This window comes from Mus musculus, chromosome 5 (genome assembly GCF_000001635.26).
Source record: "Mus musculus strain C57BL/6J chromosome 5, GRCm38.p6 C57BL/6J".
In the NCBI taxonomy this organism is placed as follows: domain Eukaryota; kingdom Metazoa; phylum Chordata; class Mammalia; order Rodentia; family Muridae; genus Mus; species Mus musculus.
This window is the reverse complement of record NC_000071.6, coordinates 52,168,596-52,190,654: the sequence shown is the minus strand read 5'-3', so window position 1 is coordinate 52,190,654 and position 22,059 is coordinate 52,168,596. Positions and strand designations below refer to the sequence as shown.

The 22,059-nt window shown below is 37.7% G+C and overlaps 1 protein-coding gene across 3 annotated transcripts in view; it reads left to right on the top strand.

Annotated features, from left to right (window-relative positions):
* Window positions 1–108: 108 nt before the first annotated feature.
* The window catches only part of Dhx15 (DEAH (Asp-Glu-Ala-His) box polypeptide 15), a 40,344-nt gene continuing 18,393 nt past the window's right edge, over window positions 109–22,059 (top strand). For all 3 annotated transcript variants that reach the window (NR_104311.1, NM_007839.3, NM_001042620.2), the window contains exons 1-5: window positions 109–375; window positions 5,752–6,187; window positions 9,480–9,673; window positions 19,072–19,231; window positions 20,516–20,734. Coding sequence is in view for 2 of the 3 variants with exons in the window: in NM_007839.3 (NP_031865.2) it covers window positions 305–375; window positions 5,752–6,187; window positions 9,480–9,673; window positions 19,072–19,231; window positions 20,516–20,734 (1,080 nt within the window). In the remaining variant the exon portion in view is untranslated. The remainder of the gene's footprint in view (window positions 376–5,751; window positions 6,188–9,479; window positions 9,674–19,071; window positions 19,232–20,515; window positions 20,735–22,059) is intronic.

Sequence of the window (22,059 nt, the reverse complement as noted above, 5' to 3'; positions counted from 1 at the left end):
AGGAGCCCGCGGGAACTCAGAGCCATTTCAGCCAATCGCACAGCGGGCGGGACGGGAGTTCCCGCCTCCGGACGGCGTGCGCGCGCACCACGCCGGCACGCCCGCCGCGGAGGCGCGCACGCAGGCCCTGCCCTCGTCGCGGCCGCCATTTTAGCTCCTGGTTCGGGCCGCACGGAGCGGGCTGTGGTGGCGGGAGGGGTGGGGGTCCCCGCGAGTTGAGCCGCGGGCCTCTTGTGCGTGGATCCGGCTGCCGGAGTCTCTCTTCTTCCCTCCTTCCTAAGCGTCCGCTTCTGGGAGTGCGAGGATGTCCAAGAGGCATCGGTTGGACCTGGGGGAGGATTACCCCTCCGGCAAGAAGCGTGCGGGGACCGATGGGTAAGCCAGGCCGGGGCGCGCAGTCGCGGCTCGGGCTTTGTTGGATGGTGGCGGGGAGCAGGCCCGGCTGCCGAGCCTTTGTCTGCCGTCGGCCGGCTGGGGCGCGTGCCGAGTGTGTGCGGCCGGGGCGAGCGGCCTGTGGCGGCCACGAGGCCGCGGAACGGCGGGCGTGCGGAGCGGGCCGCGAGGCCTCGGTGCTCGCGTGAGGCCCGCAGCCGGAACCGGATGGCCAAGGGCACTGCCCCCGTGGGCGGCGGCGGGCGCTGTCTGTTTTGGGGGAGGATAGAGGCGAGCCGACCTCGGGGCGCACTGTTTGGCGGGAGACGAAGGGCCTTCTTCCATTGAGGCACTTCAGGAGAGGCCGTTGCCAACTTCCGCCCTCTGCCTGCCCTCCCGCCATCTCCTTTATTTCCTGCTTTGCTTAAAAGCCGGCTTTGCTTTTAAGTAGCATCACTGGGGTAGGCCTGTGAAAACACGTATTTCCCCCTCCGCTCTGGAAGTTATTTCTATCTCCTCCCCACTTTGGACGCACTTTTCAAAAAAGTGATCTTAAGCGTGTTTGAACAAACAACACCCACGTGCAGATTGAGAAAGGCTTACACCGATTCCTGGTCTGGCATTTTAGTTCCTTTTCTTAGACTTTTCGCAAAGACAGGGCATTTAGCAAGTAAGCAGTTGTATTATCATTTTCCAGTCTTTTCTTTCACAGTTCATACTTAAAATGTACTTTTGTTTATATTCCTACCCTCCCATTTTAATTAGTTGTATGTTTATGCTTCGGCAGTACAGGGATCTGTTGGGTTAATTAAAAAATATATCCACGGAAGTCCAAATGTCCAAAACAGTTGTAGGATTTTATCATTTTCTTATGTCTTGTGACACCGACTCGCTGTCAAGTCAGATGTGTGGTCTCTTGAGTTTTTGTTAACGGAAAGTCCTTTGGGATTGATTTCTAACTACCAGTGTGAGAATAGGTCAGGATAGGATGCGTTCTGTCGCTCTCCTTAGGTTGAAATATTGAATACGGAAAGCAGGTTTGTTATGTTTTGATTGTGTAGGTTTTTTTTTTTAAAGCTTATAACACTAAGCATTGTAATAATAAAACATCCCAAGACAGCTGTTCTCTCAAGCAAACATTCCAAATGTTAGTAATTGAGCTCCATCAGTTCTTAGGTAGAAACAGCTCATGAATATTCTCCAAGGGAGAGCAAAGTTGCAGTGAGCTTTTTCCATAGATTATAGTGGTATGTAGAATTCTCCTTTTCTCAACAGGAAACTTAGTACTGTAGTTAGGCATCACAACCTGTCATAAATGGCATTTATATTGGATTGATAAAGTGGGGAACTTCTGTGAAGTTAAAGTTAATGTCACATTTGGCTAAGATGCAACTAATTTCTCTCCTTATAGAGGTCACATTGGGATGAACACTGAGTTTGTGCAAGCAGAGTTTTTTTGTGTGTATGTTCACGACTCAATGCTTTTATTGCAATTGGGGCTCCACATTACAGTGATTATGGTCATTTCTCTTGCAAAACATACAACATTGGCAAAATGGACTTTGCGTATATCGCGGGTAGCTTCATGTTTCCTCTGAATATTTCATATTTGTCACTAAGTACAGGAGAGTCCTTGATTTCTAGAGATTCTGCAAGGCAGTTTTTGCAGTTTCCTAAGTTTTTTGAGTACCTTTTCTTATAGAACTGGTTTTCTTTAGCAATACAGTATTTGTGCTTGGTATTTTTTTTTTTTTCCTTACTTGATTTGAAGGCACTTTTGACTGCCAGGGACTCTTTGCTTCCCTCCCTCCCCCTCTTTGCTCTTGTTTAGTGTATTTGACAGCATAGGCTTGTTCATTTTGTCACCCCAGCTGTCACCAGACCTTGCTGTCTCCATTCCAGCACGTGTGGGTGGGGGTGGGGGTGGAGGGGCGGCCAGGAGAAGAAACCACGGAGTCAGTTACCTCCTCTTGACCATGATGGCCTCAGGGGTCAACCCAGTTTTTCAGTCTGAGCCATCTCACCAGCTCCCAAGAAATCTGGGAAGGACATTTTTATCCTAATGGTTCTTAATATTCCTGATAAGAATTTGTAATTATGTGTTTCACTACAATCCCGTGGTAGCTGAAATTAAATAATAAGATGATAAGATGCAAAGGGCAAGAAATTTTCACACATAAATGTATAAAGAAAAAAGCAGTAAGCTACTACAAATCATTATTTCCATCTTTGGAGTCCATACTTATTCCTAAATACAAAATGTAATATCAGTGAGCTCTTGGGATTTGGGTCCCATTGGCTGTGTAGTACAGTAGTTGTCTCTTGTCTTGCTCATTGGTGTTAAGTGCTTTCCTCGAATTTTCTGTAGATGAAAGTATGAGTATCCTTATGTATGCACGTTAATGCACATGCTTAGAAGTTCCCAAAGTGAGACTGTCAGAAAAAAAGTAGTTTATATAAAATATCTAGAGTAGATGACTAGTTTCCATACTTACTAGCAGTATATTAGTGCCTATTATTATTCCAAGTACAATTTAAACTGAAACATCAGTAGTAACCAGTGTTTGTTGGTACATTTCAGATATTCCAGGCATTATTACATGTATTATCTTATTAAATGTTTTTAGTTCCATCTTAAAAGCCACAGCTTGCATGTGAGCAAGAAAACATTGTTCTTAATAATTGTCAGTGTTGACTAAAGTGCTGTTTAAAGCACTTTTCCTTCCTTCCTTCCTTCCTTCCTTCCTTCCTTCCTTCCTTACTTCCTAAAAAGAGACAGCATCTCTCTACTACTGCGTAGCCCTGGCTATTAGAAACTCACTATGTAAACCAGGCTGGCCTCCAGCATAAGCAAGAGATCAGCCTGCCTCTGCCTCCTGAGTGCTGGGAGTAAAGGCATGTAACCATCACACTGAGATTGTTTTTAGTTTCTTTAAAGTTAAAAGCATTGCTTCAACTTGAAAATTTTTATGAACAAAACTTTTATAGTTAAAGTTTCCATTTAAACAAGAAAATGTGTATATGGTCATGTCTATAATGTATACAATGTGGAGAGGCCATGGATCCTCATCTAACAGACCTTTTGTATCATCATCATTCAGAGTAGCCAGTGTGAACTGCAGCAGCGTTCCTAGGCATTGCATCAGTTTTCTGCATATCCCTAAATGTTTCTTGATAGTTGATGTTTTTTCCACTTTGCAGAGTAGATAAAGTGAGTTTTAGGCCTTTGCTGTGGTTTTTATTTAAATTTTCACCTCACTGATTAGCAAATCCTTGTGTTTTGCATTGTATTTCTTTCTCTGCTATAGTAATGGAGCTGTAGGTGAAGTGTGTCTTGGAAAAAGGTGTGTGTTAGTATAAGTGTTAATTTACCACATAACATTACATGGACTGCTATGCCTTGTGTTTATCTTTCCTGAAGTTTTTGTTGCTTTGGAAAGGTTATGTCTTAATTGTCTTGGTAGTATGGATGGTGTTTATTACATTTCTTATTGGCTTTCCTATTAGGGTAATAACTACAGACATGAACCCTTTCTAAACTTTTCTGTGTGTTTGTGCTCATTTGTTTGAGATGGGAGTCTCACTGAATTTGAAGCTAATTTTTCCCATCAAACTCAAAATTCATCTGTCTCCCTCCCTCCCCTCTCACCTGGATCCTGGGGTTACAGGCCCACCTGAGGCACTAGATTTGAACTCAGGTTCTCTAGCTTTCACTGGACCACTAGGTCTGCAGGATATCTCATCCTTGAGCTATTTGAATTTGTATCCTTCCTTTATCCTTATTTTGAGGTGATCTAGAACCCAGTTAAGGAGTGCGTAGACAAAATTAGAAACAAAGGCCATGGTTGAGGTCTATTTCAGAGACAGACTTAGCTTGTGACATTTTGAGACTTTATTTTGTATTTCTTCTTTTCCCCTATTTTTCTTTCTTTTATTAAATGAAAAGAGTTTAAAACTTGTCTTATTGAAAATAGATTCTTCTCATATAACACATCCCAATCATAGTCCTTGTTCTGTGTCTCTGTGTTGTACGTGTGTGCGTGCCAGTACATGTGTGTGTCCCCACTCCACCTGTTACCTACATACTTTTAATTATTTTGGGCTTTGGCTGACTTGTGAGGCTTTATTTAGTTGTGTGTGTGCATGTGTGTTTTGTGGGATTTGGGTGTGGGGTTTTTGCTGTTCTTTGTTTTTTTGGTGGTTGGGAGGGAGGGGAGGAGGTTGGTTTTGTTCTTTTTAGTCAGGGTTTCTCTGTGTTGCCCTGGCTGTCCTGGAACTCTCTGTAGTCCAGGCTGGCTACAAACTCACCTGCCTCTGCCTCCCAAGTGCTGGGATGAAAGGCGTGTGCCACCAGCACTGGCTTTATAATTCTGTAGTGGGTATCATTAGAATGGAGGTAGAGAAGCCACAGGCTAGTGAGGCTTTTCCTCACTGTAAGATTATATGGGATAGAATCTTATATTTTAGGACTAAGATTGGATAAAGTTAACAGTTTCCCACTGCTGTGGCTAAACCATTCTCACAGTGCTGTGCTTAGTTAGCATCTTAGCTGTGTTCTGTTTAAGGTCTTGACTCTTGCTCCCCCATTACATTGTGGGGAGAGAGAGAGTGCTCTTTCTTGCTCTGGTGTACTGATATTTAGGTCACAGAAAATGGACTTTATGTGTTGTATGTTAAGAGCAATGACAGGTTTAGGGGTTTGTTTTTGTCAAATCTCCATATTGCCTCATTAATTTAGTCTGGGTCCCCAAACCTTATGGCAACTTATGGTATATGAGCTGGTCTGAAGTTAGAATGAGTGAGCAAACAGGTTTCTTCCGTCACTAACTACTCAGACCACCTTCAGATGCAACTCAAAGCCATATTGTTGTATTTTAAAATTTCTCCATTAAGAATATATGTAGTAGATATCAGAAATGACTTCTTAAAATAACTTCAGAAAAGTGAATTACTTAGTTTTTAAAACAATTCTGTATTTTGTGAATGTTTTTAATTTGACTACATTTCATTTCAATTGGTCTAGGTATTCACAGAGACCCCCTTGCCTCTGTGTCCAAATGCAGGGTTTTTAAAGGTGTATGCCACTATACCCATTTTCAGGTGTCCTTTTCATTGTTGTTTTGTTTTTTTAATTACCTTGTATTTTGTGTTGAGGATGTGTCTTGTGTATTCAGTTAAGACTGTCAGACTTGGGAGCTGAGCTATTGTGGTGGCCTGTGGTTCAGTGGCTATCATGCTTAAGGTTTTAGAAGGATGGAACTAGAGACTTGGTAGTAAAGAGTGTTTATGCTGTTATGTAAAGAATCTGGTCGTAATTTTTAATAACTAATTGATGTTTTTGAAATCACTCTGATTTCTAAATTTTTGCATTATTTCTAGGAAAGACCGGGAACGAGATCGGGATAGAGAGGACCGATCTAAAGATCGTGACCGAGAACGTGATAGAGGAGACAGAGAACGGGAGAGGGAAAAAGAAAAGGAAAAAGAATTGAGAGCTTCCACCAATGCTATGCTTATCAGTGCTGGATTGCCACCTTTAAAAGCTTCTCATTCAGCTCACTCAACCCACTCGGCTCATTCAACACATTCTACACATTCTGCCCACTCAACACACACTGGACACACAGGACACACATCACTTCCACAGTGCATTAATCCATTCACCAACCTGCCCCATACTCCTCGATACTATGATATTCTAAAGAAACGACTTCAGCTCCCTGTATGGGAATACAAGGATAGATTTACAGATATTCTTGTTAGACATCAGTCATTTGTACTTGTTGGTGAGACTGGGTCTGGTAAAACAACACAGGTGAGTTGTTAAATACCATGGTAAATGTGTTATGTGCATGTTTAAACTTAAGATGCTGATTGGGTCTTGGTAGTTCTTTTCCATTGTCTGTCAACTCATTTCCAGTTGTCTTGTAGAGTACCTTGAAGAATAGTACTTTGATGAGTACTTTTTAATGACTTTAAGAGTGTGATTCAAGTAGAGAGTGTTTAGTTTTTTCTGAGTCCACATAGGAAAAAAACTGGTATATTCTCATCTTGTAAGTATGACAGAAATAATTTCCAACACATTTTACCCTGGGACAATACAGACTTAGAAATACAAAGTTTGTTTTCTAGAGCTTGAGTAGAGAAATCTGAACAATTGGAGCAGTTGCTTCTACTCCCAAGTATTTGTTAGAATATTTTGAATTATGTGAATAGTGTTTAAAAAAAAAAACTTGAACTTGCCAGTCATGATAATGCATACCTTTTAATTCCAGCATTTAGGGATCAGGTAGGCAAGTCTCTGAATTCAAGGTCGGTTTTATCTATATAATGAGATCCTTTCTTAAAAGAAGAAAATGATTAGAAACGCTACAAGGTACAAAGTGTGGTTGTGACCTGCATCCATCTGCCTCTAGCATACAGTACTAAACACTGTTAAATGTGTCTCACCAGGTGCCCAGTTTTTAAACATGAACAAGTCGATCTTGTTGATAGACATGCAGCCTGTTTTATATTTTGTATATTATTGCATCTATTTATGTGTGTATGTTTGTGTATGGATGCACCCATGCCGTAGCACATGTGTGGCAATCAGAATAACTTAGAGTTATTGTTCATCCTATGGGTATTGAGAATTGAACTCAAGTTGTTAGCCTTAATGGCCAGTGCCTTTAACTCCCTCAGCTGACATACCAACCTCAGGCTTTGTTTAATGACTTCAGGGATAAGTATGTTTGTAGATTTTGAAATGGCTAGATTTATTACAGTTGTACTCCATGTAGCTAAATCTTCTTTCCTCATGGAGCATAGCAAATTACTCTTGAAACATCTATAAACTTTTTGGTTATATCCCTGAACTGTTAATCTGATGGTTGAATGAAGTACTTGTGGATTTAATAGGCACTTGGAAAGCCATTAGTTAAAAAAAGTTTCGTCTTGACTACAAAAGTTGCTGGACATGGTAGACATTTCTAAAATTCGGGAAGATACTGAAATTAACTTTATAATTGTCTATTTAATATGCAAAGATAAAAGGCATTTATTGGCTTACTCTTTACGTTTTTATGAATGTAGGGTAAACATTTATAGTTGGCACATGCTGCTAAGCAAGTGCTTATCACTTATCACTGACCTGTACATTCAGACCCCCCTGCCCCCCCCCCTTTTTTTTTAAGGAAGGATCTTGCTATGTAGTCTGTCTAGGCTTGCTTCTAGTTTACTGTCCTGCTGCCTGAACCTTAGGTGTGGACCACCATGTCTGGCTTAGGATTTTTCTTTATGTGATCAAAGTTGAGTATTTCATAGAGACATTTTGATATTGTAGCAACCAAAAATATTAAAAGACCCAATTGAGGGACAACTTGATGCTAATAAGAACTCAAACTTTTAGCTGTGGATGATGACACCTTTAATTTCAGCGTGTGAGAGGCAGAGGCAGGGCAGTTTGAAGGCAGCTTGGTATACAGAGAGACCCTGTATCAAACCCTTAACTTTTAAATTTAATGTGTTGAACTCTTGTAAAAAAAGATTCATGAGAATGTAGCTTTAACTTTATTAATATCAGTAGAATTTTAAATTATTTCACGTGCTATTAATAATCTTTGTTTAGTTAGTGTTTTTTGGAAAGTCAAACCATATGTATTTTTCATGCTTTTCCATTTTAAGTTTTTTTTTTAAAAATAAAATAGATGCATTGAAGGTAGTTTGCATTGAACAGATGGACAAACATAAAAAGAGAACCAAGTGCTGTCTATTAAGGTGGAAACTAGAATTGGGAATATGTAAAATATGTACTCTACTAGAAAAGTTTTGTCTGAAAAAAATTTGATGTGGGAAAAAAATTCAAGTTTATACAAGATGGGTTTTCATTAGGAATTAATATGTAAATCTATTACTTTCTCATTAGTTATTTTAAGAGTACAAAGAACTTTTTTGAGTTCTTTGAGATTTGTCAAAATAACCAAAATGAAGTTAAGTCATTCATTTCATTGGAATGGATTTTTTTTTTTTTTAAATCTGAAGAGTTTAAAGAACTTTTAACCTGCTAGTCAGTGCTTTGAATTTCACAACAGAACATCACTTCTTACCTGTTTTTGGAGGAGGGTTGGTGAAACGAAGGTAGATCCTCAAAGCTTTCCTAGGAAAGCACTGTGCTGGCCTCCAGAACTAGGAAGATAGTCTTGGTAGTTCTTCATTTAGGCCCTTGAAAGACATACACTAGTTTCTTTGGAGAAAAAGTATAATTGTCTCCCCTTTGAGTTATTTGTTTTATGCATGAACTAGCCCTAATTGAAAAAGTAATCTACATTATATAACAGTATATCAGCTAACATTTCTCATCAGATGTCATCATATAAATTCTGAAATCCAAGCTTCTCCATTCCTTAGGGTTTCAGAAGCTTTGATGAGACAGATCTAGGTACTTTTGTGGAGGATTCTTACTGAAGATTGTGAGCATTTACATCTTCCTGTTCAATTAAATGGCTAGAGAACTAAACCATGAGAGAAGCCCTTCCCGTCTACGTAGTGTAGTAAATAGGTCACCATAATGACCCATCTTGAGCTTCACATTTTCTTTTCCCCTTTTCCCTTGGCTGCTGTTCTCAGTCCTTTTGAACTTGAGGGTGGCCGTTTTGATAACTTTTAAGATGGTATCTAAGGTGCTGTCACCGTGCATCCTGTTGCTCCTAAGGAAAAGTTAACAGTGTTAGGATGACCTTTTGATGGCTTGCAGTTTATATACTCGTGCCTACATTTTTATAATTAAAAGTGTGGTTTTCAAAAGTGCACATTGCTATATTTAAAGGATCGAATTTAAATTGGATGTTTCTTCTGATGCTTAGAAAATACTAATGGTACGAGCTGTTCTGTAGAGCATATTGAGCATAGTCTGAGCTGACCTTGTCTTCCCAGAGTGTGATTAGGTTACATCTGTGTTGTGTATGATCCCTTCTGGCTTACAGGGCTCATGTTATTGTAACTGGAGTCATAACTTCTTTGCATAATTGAATTTTGCCTTAAATAATTAGAATAAAATATAATATTAGATACAGATAGTTTGTATGCAGGCAGAGTACAAATAATTTAAATGTGAAATTATTTCATAGATACCACAGTGGTGTGTGGAGTATATGCGATCCTTGCCAGGACCCAAAAGAGGAGTCGCCTGTACACAGCCCAGGAGAGTGGCTGCAATGAGTGTGGCTCAGAGAGTTGCTGATGAGATGGACGTGATGTTAGGCCAGGAAGTTGGATACTCCATTCGATTTGAAGACTGCAGTAGTGCAAAAACCATTCTTAAGTAAGTACTCTATCTTTAAAATGGATACTACTCTAGTCATAGTTTTTTTTTTCTTCCATTAGTTAAGGAGTTTTACTAATGGAATTACCAGTTTTAAAATACAATGAAGTGGACATGCTAGGCGATGACTAATTAGTGTTTTTTCTTGGTGGTAATGCTCTTCAATAGATATTCTGTTTCAGTTATGTGGTGCTATATCATCTGTGAAATGTTACAAATATCATAAAAGGTGATAAAGGGTAAAAATGTTAGTAAAATTACTTTCAGGACAAATGCTATGTGAGTGGGATATGATTTATTTATGGGTAAGGGAAATTGTGTAGTTCTTGCTCTGTGTGAGCTCATGGGGGAATCTTGTTCTGTAATAACGTGGTTATACTATTTCAAGGTCCTACTTCTTTATACCTGCTGTGCTCTTGACCATTTTGAGTCTTGTAGCTTATTTACATAATCGTTTTCTGTGTTTTAGAATTAACATTCTGCTAAAGTAGTGAATTTGTTGTCTAACAAATCTTACTTTCTCCTGCTGATTTTATGTATCCACATTATAGACATTTAGTCACTTTTAGAAATAACTTGGTCACAGTGCAGTTTTCAGTTGTAAAAACAACTTGGAATGCATGGTCAGTGACTTGAACCTGTGGTGTGGATATGCCCTATAAGATGATAAATGAGATTGATTGGAGTAGCAAAAATGGTATAGTAGCATAGTATGAGATTCTATATCCACCATCTTCAGTCTTTTGATTCATCTGTATTGAGCATTGATCTGTCATTTTTTAGCTAATATTTCACTTTTTAAAAAATAGTTCTTTCTGGGCAGTGGTGGCACACACCTTTAATCCCAGCACTCGGGAGGCAGAGGCAGGCAGATGTCTGAGTTCAGGGCCAGCCTGGTCTATAGAGAGAGTTCCAGGACTATGCAGAGAAACCCCGTCTTTAAAAAAATAAAGTTTCTTGGGTGCATTTCATTTGAACTTCATAATTTTTAATATAATCTGCTTATGTTTTTCTCCTTTCTTTCTCCCTCCCTCCCTCTCCCCCTCCCCCACCTCCCCTCCTCCTCCTCCTCCTCCTCCTCCTCCTCTTCCTCTTTTCTTCTCTTCTTTCTGAGACAGGGTTTCTCTGTGTAGCCCTGGCTGTCCTGGAACTCACTCTGTAGACCAGGCTGGCCTTGAACTCAGAAATCCACCTCCTCTACCTCCCAAGTGCTGGGATTAAAGGTGTGCGCCACCATGCCCGGCATAAAGTCCACTCTTAAAAATCTGTAAGATGCAGTTATCAAGGACTTGAAAATAAAGGACAATTTTTTTTTTTTTTTTTTGCTTATCTTTAAAAGGGGTATCTTTTCAACATTTGACTATGTACCAAATTTTTCTAAATAAGCTACAGTTAAGGGGATTAAAACAGTTTGGATTTTTGAGAAAGTTACAAGCCATATTAATAGCGTGTGTGATAGAAAGTAGAGGAAGGATAGACTTTCAAAAGATGAATCTTGTCAAAGACTCAGTCTGTTTATAAAGAGTAACAAACAGGTGCGCTAGTTCACAGTGAAAGTATATTTGACACTATCATATTTTCTTCAGTTCTCAGAAATTGTTATTAAGCTTTAAAAATTATTCTAGATAAGGTAAGCTTATTGCTATTCTACAATCTGCACACTATCCATTAAAACTAACCTGGTATTGTTAATTGAATTGGGAATGGGTATATTTTTTATTTTCTTCAAGGAGAGAAAAATTGTAATGCAACTCTTAGTAGGAAGTGTGCTAGTGGCAGTTTTAATTGATAGGACTGCTTCATTAAGAAGTGTTGTGAAAGTACCTGGATATATTTGCATTAACTCACTGAGAACCCAGATAGTCAAAATTGTTAAAGCCTTAACATGAAGGTCAGTTGTGTCTGAGTAGGAAGAATGTGTGCATAGACAGGTCTTTACCCTGCATTAGCTATTTTTCTCTCTAGAAATTAAAGTGTTTGCATATTCATCAAATAGTCAAAGGAACTTTTAATACAGAAGGATAGTAGAGAAGACTGAATTTTAAAGATTTTTCTTGAGTATCTCAGAATTTAGACAGTATGAGGCTACATTTGTGTGTCTTTAAAATTAGTCCTACATACTACCCATAATATATTTTCAATGTTTGAGACCCATTACATTCTACATTAGATATTGTGCTGTTTGCAGAGGATTTTATCTTGTACAAATTAGTCAACATGAAACTTATGAGAAAAAAAATCAGACATAGTATCAAGGAAGCCAAAGAAACAGTCCAGTTTGAAAACTAGTGGGTTAAGGATAAATGCCATTGTGACAGTCATGATTCATCGTGATGTTTAGAAGATGACATTGATATATAATACTACTGCTATGGATTGAAGAACTTAGTATGAATTGTAACAAATCTTAGAACATTTCTCAGTTTATTTTCAGGGAACAGATGACTTTGAAAGGGAACAGTTTGATATTCATATCTGTAGGAAAAATACTTTGGAGTTGAGTTTGTAGCAGTTATTACTGGTTGTTGAGGTGATAAGACGTTTTCCTCCAGCTGCACAATAGAAGTAGCTTGATATTGAGGAAATCCAGCTATTTACCAAGAAATAGTACTTTAGCCATTAAACAGTGCTTTATGTATTGAACAATATAGTAGTAAGAAATTAATCTGGTTTATATCGCTCAAGAGCAAATATAAATACAAAGTTTCAGATATCTGAAGCAGAACATGTTTATATGGAAGAATAACTTAAGGAATCACAATTGATGGAGAAACTGGTTTGGTTCTTGGTGGTGTTGTGGAGTCTAACCCAGGACCTTAACGCTTGTGAGGCAAGTGATTTTTACCAGTGAGCTCTATTTCAGTCTTGTCGACGTTTTCAGTCCAAGATCCAATAGACGTTTTCAGTCCAAGATCCAGTAGAAGCAAATAGAAAGATTCAGGTATAGGGTGAAAGAATTCCAGGCTTATGGGATAATGTGCCCCCCCCCCCCAGTAGGTTTGAGCATGGCCCGTTGCACATGTGTGAGTATGTATCAGAACAACTTATGGTTCTCTCTATTGTGTGTGTGCATGCTGTTTTGAGATAGGGTCTCTATCGTCCTTCCTGTCCTGGTTTTTGCTTTAGAAATTAGGATTGTCTAGAACTGAGTTCTACCTGAGCTTCCTGACCATGTGGAACAGTTAAGTTTTTTGCTTGAGAAAGTACCACAGTTATTTTGTCTTTAATAAAACTTTTCAAGCATTGAACAAACTTACATAAGCATTTCTATGCCAGATTACTCTTAAGTTATTAAAGAACTAAATTATGGACACAGTATAAGATCAAAGGTGGCATTTTAAATCTGTCTTGCTTAGTGGAGCTAAAAATTTGGGAGAGAATTTGAGTCTGTTTCCTATGCCTGCCTTGTATGGGAGCTTGGTGGGTTCTTCCACTTATGAGGAAGTCAGATGGGCAATAGAGGAGTGTGTAGCTTGTGACGACAAGAATCTTGAAGAAGGTTTAGCAAAATTATGAAAAGGGGAAGATTTCAATAAAGGGCCTTTCTCTGAGATCTTTTAAGGTTCTGTTGAAGCAGAGCATGGCAATCTACTGATTTATGTAATTTCCTTTTCATTCTCAATCTTTATTGGTTATCTGATTAACTTTAGTTTGGGGATTTTAAAGGAGACTCCGTTTGGAGTTGGTATATAAAACAAAGTATTGATTTTGGAGGGATCTGAGTTTGTTCTGATACTCTACTGAGAATTTTATCTCTTATGTAATTTGAGGTTAAGCTGCAAGGAAGCCAAGAAAAGGTAAAGACAGGAAGCCACGGTTGAAATATGAGAGGGAAAATGAATAACAGACTTGAACTTCATTGTATAAACTGTCACATGTAAACCCTGAAGGAAATACATTGGTAACAAAAAGTATTTTTATCCAATCTAGGTAAAAAAAATTTATAGAATTGTTTTAATATAAAGGTAGGCATTCTTCATAGGCAAGAACATGAAAGAAGTCAAAAGATCTACCAAGCAAAATAGAAACACTGTTCAGTAAGGCTCTTGGTGGTAGGGAACATTTAAGGTTGGTACCCAGAGGATTGTGATGTAGTAGTGCCTGGCAAATTTAATACTGAAGTGCTAACTGTGTAAGAACTGTGTAAGAGTCTGGAGCAATAGCCAACAGGGCACAGTGACTTAACAGATGGGGAATTTGAGTACCACGATGATTCCCTCTATCCTAGGGTCTTGAGTTGGGTCTCAGCCTTGTTATTAGTGTGATAATTAGTTGCAAGTTTTCAGAGGAAAAGGGCTGATAACTGCCTCAAGGATTCTGAGTATGTTGATCTGTGTACAGTCGTGATATACTGACACTCAGATTAATAGTGTGTAGTCAACATGGCTTTGCTGGTGGTAGTGGTAGTAGTACATTTCTAGCTTGATACATCATAGGATCTTACTAACCAGCTTTAGTTTGAATGAAAATGGCTTCCATGGGATCAAATATTTGAGCGCTTGGTTCCCAGTTGAACTGTTTGGGAAGGACTCCTCCAAGGAGTCTTCTTGGAGATGTGTCAATAGGGTGGGTGGGCCATTGTCTGTTTCTGTCTCCCCAGCTTCCAAGTGATAGCAAGGTAAGATTTGAGCTACTGCTTCAGTACCTTTCCTGCTGCCATCCTCCCTGTTCAAGGACTCACCCTCTGAAACTGAAAACAAACCTCCAAAAAAGTTGCCTTGGTCTTGGTGTCTTCTCACAATAATAGGAAAGTAACTGGTGTCTATTAGCTAAATTAATTTAAAAGGACCTTAAGAAAGCAGTTCTATGTAACACAATAATTGAAATGCAGTTGTGGAGTGTTAGCATGAATTAAAATTTGATGTTTGTCATTGTGGAATGAATGTAGGCAAATAAGCTTAGGGCTTGAGATAAGAGGTTTTTACATGTCTGCTACTACTTTAAGCCACAATTGTACAATTTAAAAGTAATTTATAGTAGTAAGCGCCATTCTTATTGAAGTATAGTGTGTAAGCTAACTGGTTTAGTTTGATCTTTGTGTTCTAAGGCTGGAGAGTAAAGAATAATTGGTTAGTTGAATATTTAAGCACGTGACTGAAATATCGTTACTTTTCAAGTGGAATTCTTTCTTTTTTTTCCTTTCTTTTTAATCTGTGTGCTGGCAATGTGCTGTGCTGCTTTTAGAGGTCAGAAGTTGGTTTTTCTAATCATTAGCATGAACTCAGGTCCTTAGGTTTACAAGGGAAATGCTTTTTGCACCCTGCAAATAGAATTAGGTTGACTTTTATCAGTGTAAGCTAACTTGATTATCTACTTATTTCTAATATTTATGCACTTGCAAAAAAAACACTTGTAGAAGGCTCGCTTTGAAGACTTGCTTTGTTTGCACAGCTACTGTTGGAGAAAATACTGGATAGAAAGTACAACTCAGCTTTCTGTCATTCTGGTCAAAGTGTACAAAGTATTTATTGCCTTTAGAGCTGGGAGTTGTGAAAGTATGTAAAAATAATTTGGTTTTTGTTTGTTTGCAGTTATTAAATTTTAAGGCTTTTTCTTGATTAGATGTCTTAAATTTGAAGCATAGGCTAAATATACAAGACATAACAAAACAGTTGTGTGTTTGGGTGTGTCTGGGCTAAGCATTTCAGCCAAGGATGAATGTGTATGTATGTATATATGCCACAAAGGGCTTTGATGTTTCCTCCTGGTTTTTGCTTTGTTTTATTAGAACATTAAGGTATTTAAAATATTGTATATTTCATTTTTAGATGAGCACAAATCTAGTATTTCTCACTATAACTGATAATTTGATTTACTGTTGTTAGTTATTCTTTTTTTTAAAGCTTTTTTTTATGGAAAGCTTTATTATTTCAGTTTATATGAATACACTGTCTCTGTGTTCAGACACACCACATGAGGGCATCAGATCCCATTACAGGTGGTTGTGAGCCACCATGTGCTTGCTGGGAATTGAATTCAGAACCTCTGGAAGGGCAGTCAGTGTTTTTAACAGCTGAGCCATCCCCATCCCCCCCCCCCACCTCTGTTGAATTTATTCTTGTCAGATTGAACGTGATCCTGTGAAAATTACCAAGAAATATTTTTTGATATACTGAGCTACCTTGAAAAGTGGTAATGTTACCTGTTATTAAGATAAAAAATTCTTCTGAAGACTTAAAGATCATTTCGAGTGACCAGTTTATAATGGAAATAATTGATAGGTTCTGGATATATATATGTAGACACTGAGATTATCAACTATCCAAACGTTGTTTGTTGGATATATCTATAACATAACCAGGGACTATAGACTGTTTATAAAGAGTTTCAGTATTATTAAATATTAAAAATTTAATGACTATCTCCTTGTAAAACTTTTATTCATATTTTAAGGCTTGCTTGAAGTTTTTATTTAATCCTGTAAGTATTTTAAGTTAGCCTATCAGAAGTCCTATGTTTTAATACATAGATAAGCTACGGTAAAGTTGAACAACTACCCACGATTTGGGGACTGTCTTTATTATAGATCTGTTTCTGCTAAATGAAAGCCGTTTTTGTTTTGTTGTGTGAATTGTTGTCATCCAGAGTTTTTTCAATAGCTAGCTGCTGTATAATAAAGAATATAAAAATAAAGTTGACATGTTGGGTTTGCATTTGTGAAAATAAAAATTAAAAATAATCTGGGAGAAAAACTTGGTTTTTCTTTCCTAAACTGTAAACTTGATGTAAGATTGGCATTCTGGCTGGGCGTGGTGGCGCACGCCTTTAATCCCAGTACTTGGGAGGCAGAGGCAGGTGGATTTCTGAGTTCGAGGCCAGCCTGGTCTACAGAGTAAGTTCCAGGACAGCCAAGAAAAAACACGGAAAAACCCTGTCTCGAAAAACCAAAAAATAAAAAAAAAGATTGGCATTCTGTTATTTTTTGTAAATCTAGAAATTAAAATATGTAGGAAAATGTTCAGAGTTACATGAAAATACTAGGCTAATTTATATTAAAGACTTCAGAATTCACACAGATGCTTGTGTACTGAAACAAGTCCTGCAAGGACACCATATTCAAAGATGACAGTGTCTTTCAGAAATCTCAGTTCTGTATAATTTAAAGAATTGCATTCTATAAACTTGTTTGTGTTCGTATATCAGTGTATGTATTTGGTTTTTTTTTCTCTTTGCTGTGACCATAAACCAGACAAACAATATAAAGGGAAAAGCTTATTTGGGCTTACCTTTAAGAAGTGGTGGGATACATCATGAAAAAGAGTGCATAGTGGTTAGAAGTGTGAGGAGGCTGATCATAATCTGTCTGCAGTGGAGAAGCAGAAGTAACACTCAGGTGGTTTCTAGTCTAGGACTTCAGCCTATGGCATATTTGCATCCACATCTTGAGTGGGTCCTCCCCCCTCCCCACTTTAAAGTTTCTGGAAACACCTTCATTGGCACACCCAGTTTGTTTTTATTATCTCTCATTAGTTAGGAATAGCTTATATATAGTTTATTGGTCTATGTTATTTGTATATATTTGTTGAAACAAACAAGCTAGGTTAGGGCTATTCAACAATTTTGGCTTTGTGTTTATTTTATTAAATAATTATGATTGGAAGCCTGTTCAAGTTACTTGTAATATGCTAGCTTTGAAACTTTCTTATAAATTGAGGTACATCTTAGAATCAGTTGAAGTCTTGTAATTGATAGGAGTTTGGTGTTTGTCATTTTCTGTGAATATTTGATATTGATCTAGTTTTGTGTATCATCATTTTAAATATATAGTGATTTTTTTGAAATAACAGAATTAATATGCTAATTAAAATACTTTCAGAAATACAGGGTTTCTTATTGAAAGACTAGCAATTGATAGTCCAGAAATGTGTAGAAACAGTTCTGAGGTGTAATAGGTATTTGAGCAAATATTGTTGAAATAAGAACCACTTCTTTCATGTCCCCCTAAAAATTAAACCAAGAGTTTTGTGTACTTAAGGCATTTACTGGATTGCCTAGCTCGTGTCAGCAGCTCATCTGAAAATAATTATTGCACAATGCCCCCAAAAAGAGAAAAATTTCAAGGCATCAAGAAGCCATAGTGTGGCTTATCAGCTACCAGGCTGGTTTGTTATGACATTGTTTTATTTACAGTTATTTTTCTTTTATGTTCTTAAAATAAAATCTTAGAGTTGATTCCAGAAATAGTGATGGTTTATTTTGAAAAGAACAGTGTAGAAACACAAGCTATATAAATAGGGACCAGGTATGATGACTCTTGCCAGCACTCAGGAGTCCAAGTCAGCCAGAGCTATATAAGTAAGTCCTTGCCCCAAAATCGACTCACATGCATATAAAAATAGTGAAGATGTACTTGTGTGCCAAATGTTTTAAAAAATTTAGAATTACTCTTAGAGTAAATAAAGAGGGGTTCACTATGTTGTCTGCTGAACTGCTTCAAGAGATGGTATAAACTGAAGTTAAGTTGATTTATGAAAGATTAGGTATGGTTAGATTACAGGACAAAGAACCAAAATTAGGTTGTAAATAGTGGCTTTGGATTTTTGTTATGTCACTTAAAATTTTAAGTACAATAATTGGCTTTTATTTAACTGACCATGAACTGTGGCGTTAGCGTCTTAAGGCATACTGTGCCAAACTTAAGAATCTGTTCTGTATTAGTGACAGCACTGGCCAGAATGGAATGGACAGTGACCTTAACAATCTTTTACAAACCACCCTTGATCTGATACTCTTCTGTACTGGTTGGATTCCATATTAACTGCCTTCTCTGAAGCCGTTCGAAGCCTGGTTTTTTTTCTTTTTTGAGTCATCATTCAGTTTGATGTCATTTGCTTTTGATTTTACACCCAAGTATCAGTATTCTCACGGTGCTGATGCAGTCTATTCTCAGAGCCTTTATGAATGAAATCATTTTGTCCTTTAGGTCATTTCATTTTTGGTGTTAATGGGAGCTAGTAGACTTGTGTGCTGTTAGCTGTGTTACATTATTGCCTTAAAAAATAGGGTTTCATTTTTACTCCCAAAATTTACATTTTGCATGTAGTAATATTTTAGTAGTGTGATGGCATGAAACAACTTAAAATGGTTTGTTTATTGGCTTGTTTTAAATGTGTTTTGTTGTTGTTGTTTGTTATTTTTCAGGAATTTTTTTTAAGCATTTAAGTGACCAAATTTTAGCATTTGTGTGAAATCATGTGATCATTCTATCTACATCAACTGTGATTGGGTGTTGTATTATATTTCTCATATATTGTAGTATTTGGTAAGATTTTATGATAATACAACCTTTTAGTCTCTTTAAACTATTTGGAAGCTTAATTTTTATAATTTTTGCTTATGTTAGGATAGTTTTAAAATTACATAGATGATTTTGACCAATGTTGTCTTTGTGATTATAGGTATATGACTGACGGGATGCTACTTCGTGAAGCCATGAACGATCCCCTTCTGGAGCGTTATGGTGTGATAATTCTTGATGAGGCCCATGAAAGAACATTGGCTACAGATATTCTCATGGGTGTTCTAAAGGAAGTTGTAAGACAGAGATCAGATTTAAAGGTGAAGAAGTAACTTTTTAATTTTTCCCCCTTCCCTTTCTCCGGCCCTGCTCACTCCAGCTCCGCTCACTCTGGCCCATAGGTTCTTTATTTGTTTCTCATTATAGACGTTGTGAAGCCAACATGTGGTTGCTGGGATTTGAACTCATAACCTCTGGAAGAGCAGTTGGTGCTCTTAACCTCTGAGCCATCTCACCAGCCCAACTTTTTAAGTGTGTGCTTAGATATGCATGTGCAGGAATGTGCACATAACTGTGGGTGCTTTCAGAAGCCAGAGGTATTAAATTCCCCAGTATAACATGGTAGAAATACATAAGACCATTAGCCCCAAAGAAACACTTGCTTTTTTTGTTTGATTGCTTTTTGAGATTGGTTTCTCTAATTGCTAGCCCTGGCTCTCCTGGATTTGCTTTGTTGACCAGGCTGGCTTTGAACTTGAAGAGATTCCCCTGCCTATGCCTTCCAAGTGATGGAATTAAAGGCCTATGTCACCACACCCAGCTTGCTTACAGTCTTGTGTGAGTGTGGTAGCACCCAAGGCCAGGGAGGTAGATAAGTGCAAATTTCTGTGCCTTGCTGGCCAGCCAACCTAAAGACCAGATTTTTTTAGATTTTGAAAATAGCTGTGCTTAATTTAAGGCAAATTCCTATTTGGTCTATTGAATTTTATTAATATTGCAATGTATTAATTACATCAATAAAATAGAATTGTATCATTACATATTCCGTATTAACTCTTTACTTACATAGTGAGAACGAGTGTATCCCTTACATAGACCTATGCATTGTTTATTTATCACATATTCTAGTATTTTAAAATGTAAATAACTCAACTGCACTTTATTCCTTACTATGTTTTATTTTTGTTTTTTTTAAAACAGGATTTTGCTTTCTAACTCTGGGTGATTCTTGAACTCACACAGTGATCCACCTATTTCACACAGTGATCCACCTATTTCTACCTCTTTTTGAGTGTTAGGGTTTAATGTGTGTGCCACTATACAGCCTGGATTTTATTTTTAATGTTTCTTTAAAGACTGTCTTTTTTTCCTAGGGCTGGTGGTAAGACAAGGTCTCACTATGTAGCTCGGGCTTTCTTGAACTCAGATGTGCCTGCCTATGCCTCCCTAGTTCTGTTCTGGGATTAATGATGACATACCATCAAGCCCAGCCTTCAAATCTGTCTTTATAGCTGATAATATATACTTAAAGAACAGTAACTACTTTTTCTTTCTTTGAGATTATCTAGGAATCTTTGGAGTAATTTTCTGTTTTCCTCCTACAGGTTATAGTTATGAGTGCTACCCTAGATGCTGGGAAATTCCAGATTTACTTTGATAACTGTCCTCTCTTAACTATTCCTGGCCGAACACATCCTGTTGAGATTTTTTATACTCCAGAACCAGAGAGAGATTATCTTGAAGCAGCAATTCGGACAGTGATCCAAATACATATGTGTGAAGAGGAGGAAGGAGACCTTCTTCTTTTCTTGACTGGTCAAGAGGTATCATTTGCTTTATGTAATTTTTGTGTAGAAATGTCCATTAGCTAGCAACTCTAAACTTACATGACCGAGGCTGGCTATATTTTTCTCATCTCAGTCCTTCAGGTTTTAAGTGTAATTGTTTGAATATAGGCAATATTTAACCACTTCTTTTTTTGATGCTCATATTTAAAGGTTGAAGAAAAGTATACAATTGAAATCGTAGATGGTTGTAAATTCCTTTAAATATATGGGTACCTTTACAGTAGAAGGTCTGAGTCCTATTCTAGAATGTCTGTCTTGAGTATGCTCAGTAGATTTCTGGTCTAAAGGAAGAGAATTTGTTAAAACAAGTTCTGGTTTCTGTTTAATGTTTTTTGAAGTAAGTGAAGTTTGTGGGGAAATAAGAGTATCTGCAAGCTCCTTGCGTCATTAAAGATGTAGGGTCGCATTCCAGAGAAGTGTTTTAGTCCAAAAGATCCTCACTGTGATAGATAACTGCACCTAAACTGTGTTGTGGAAAATTGCTCTAATCTCATGCAAACCGAAGGCATGCCTCACTGCACCAAAACCTTTTCTTTTTGTTGTGTCCAACTCCTATAGAACTGCTAACTAGGTGATATTTTGGCAGATGCCACTCAGTTAAGAGCTATGAATTTGGGATAATTTTTTAAATCCCTGGTTTTCTGGTGGTAGTTTTTTTTTGTTTTTGTTTTTTTTTTTTTTGTTTGTTTGTTTGTTTTGTCCCCCCCTCCCTTGGTTTGTTTTTGAAATTGTCCTTATGATTTGTGTCTTTGGACATGGTTTTCTTAAAATACTATTTATAGTGTGAGTTTGAAATTTTTGTGTTCTCAGATTCCTGTACATTGTTGAACATTTATCAGCATCCCAACCTTTCCAAATATTAGATGCAGCAATACTTTTTAGGCAAAACCAGCAAAGACATTTAGATATTGCCAATTAGTAAATTATCTTCCTGTGGAGATACACTCCCTTAGTTCTTCCGTGAGCTAAGGATGTGTTGAAAATACAGATTTCTGGTCTTCCCTCTTTTGATACTACTCAGCCTTTTTATGAAGTTAAAATGGAAATTTTTTTATAAAACTTCTGAAAGAGTTAACTAATTGCTTCTCTAATAGCATGTGAACAACATTCATGCTCTTAACTGTTGAAGCTAATGTTTGGTATTCATTTTGTCCTCTTGTGTTTGGTCTCTACAGCTTCTCACTTCCTCTTAACTTAATCTACTCTGACGAGGCATATTTGAAAGGTGTTAGAAGTTTCAGCTGATCTCATGGAGAGAACCAAACGGGCTTTTTTTCTGAGTCAGCTTAGTGTAATTCATC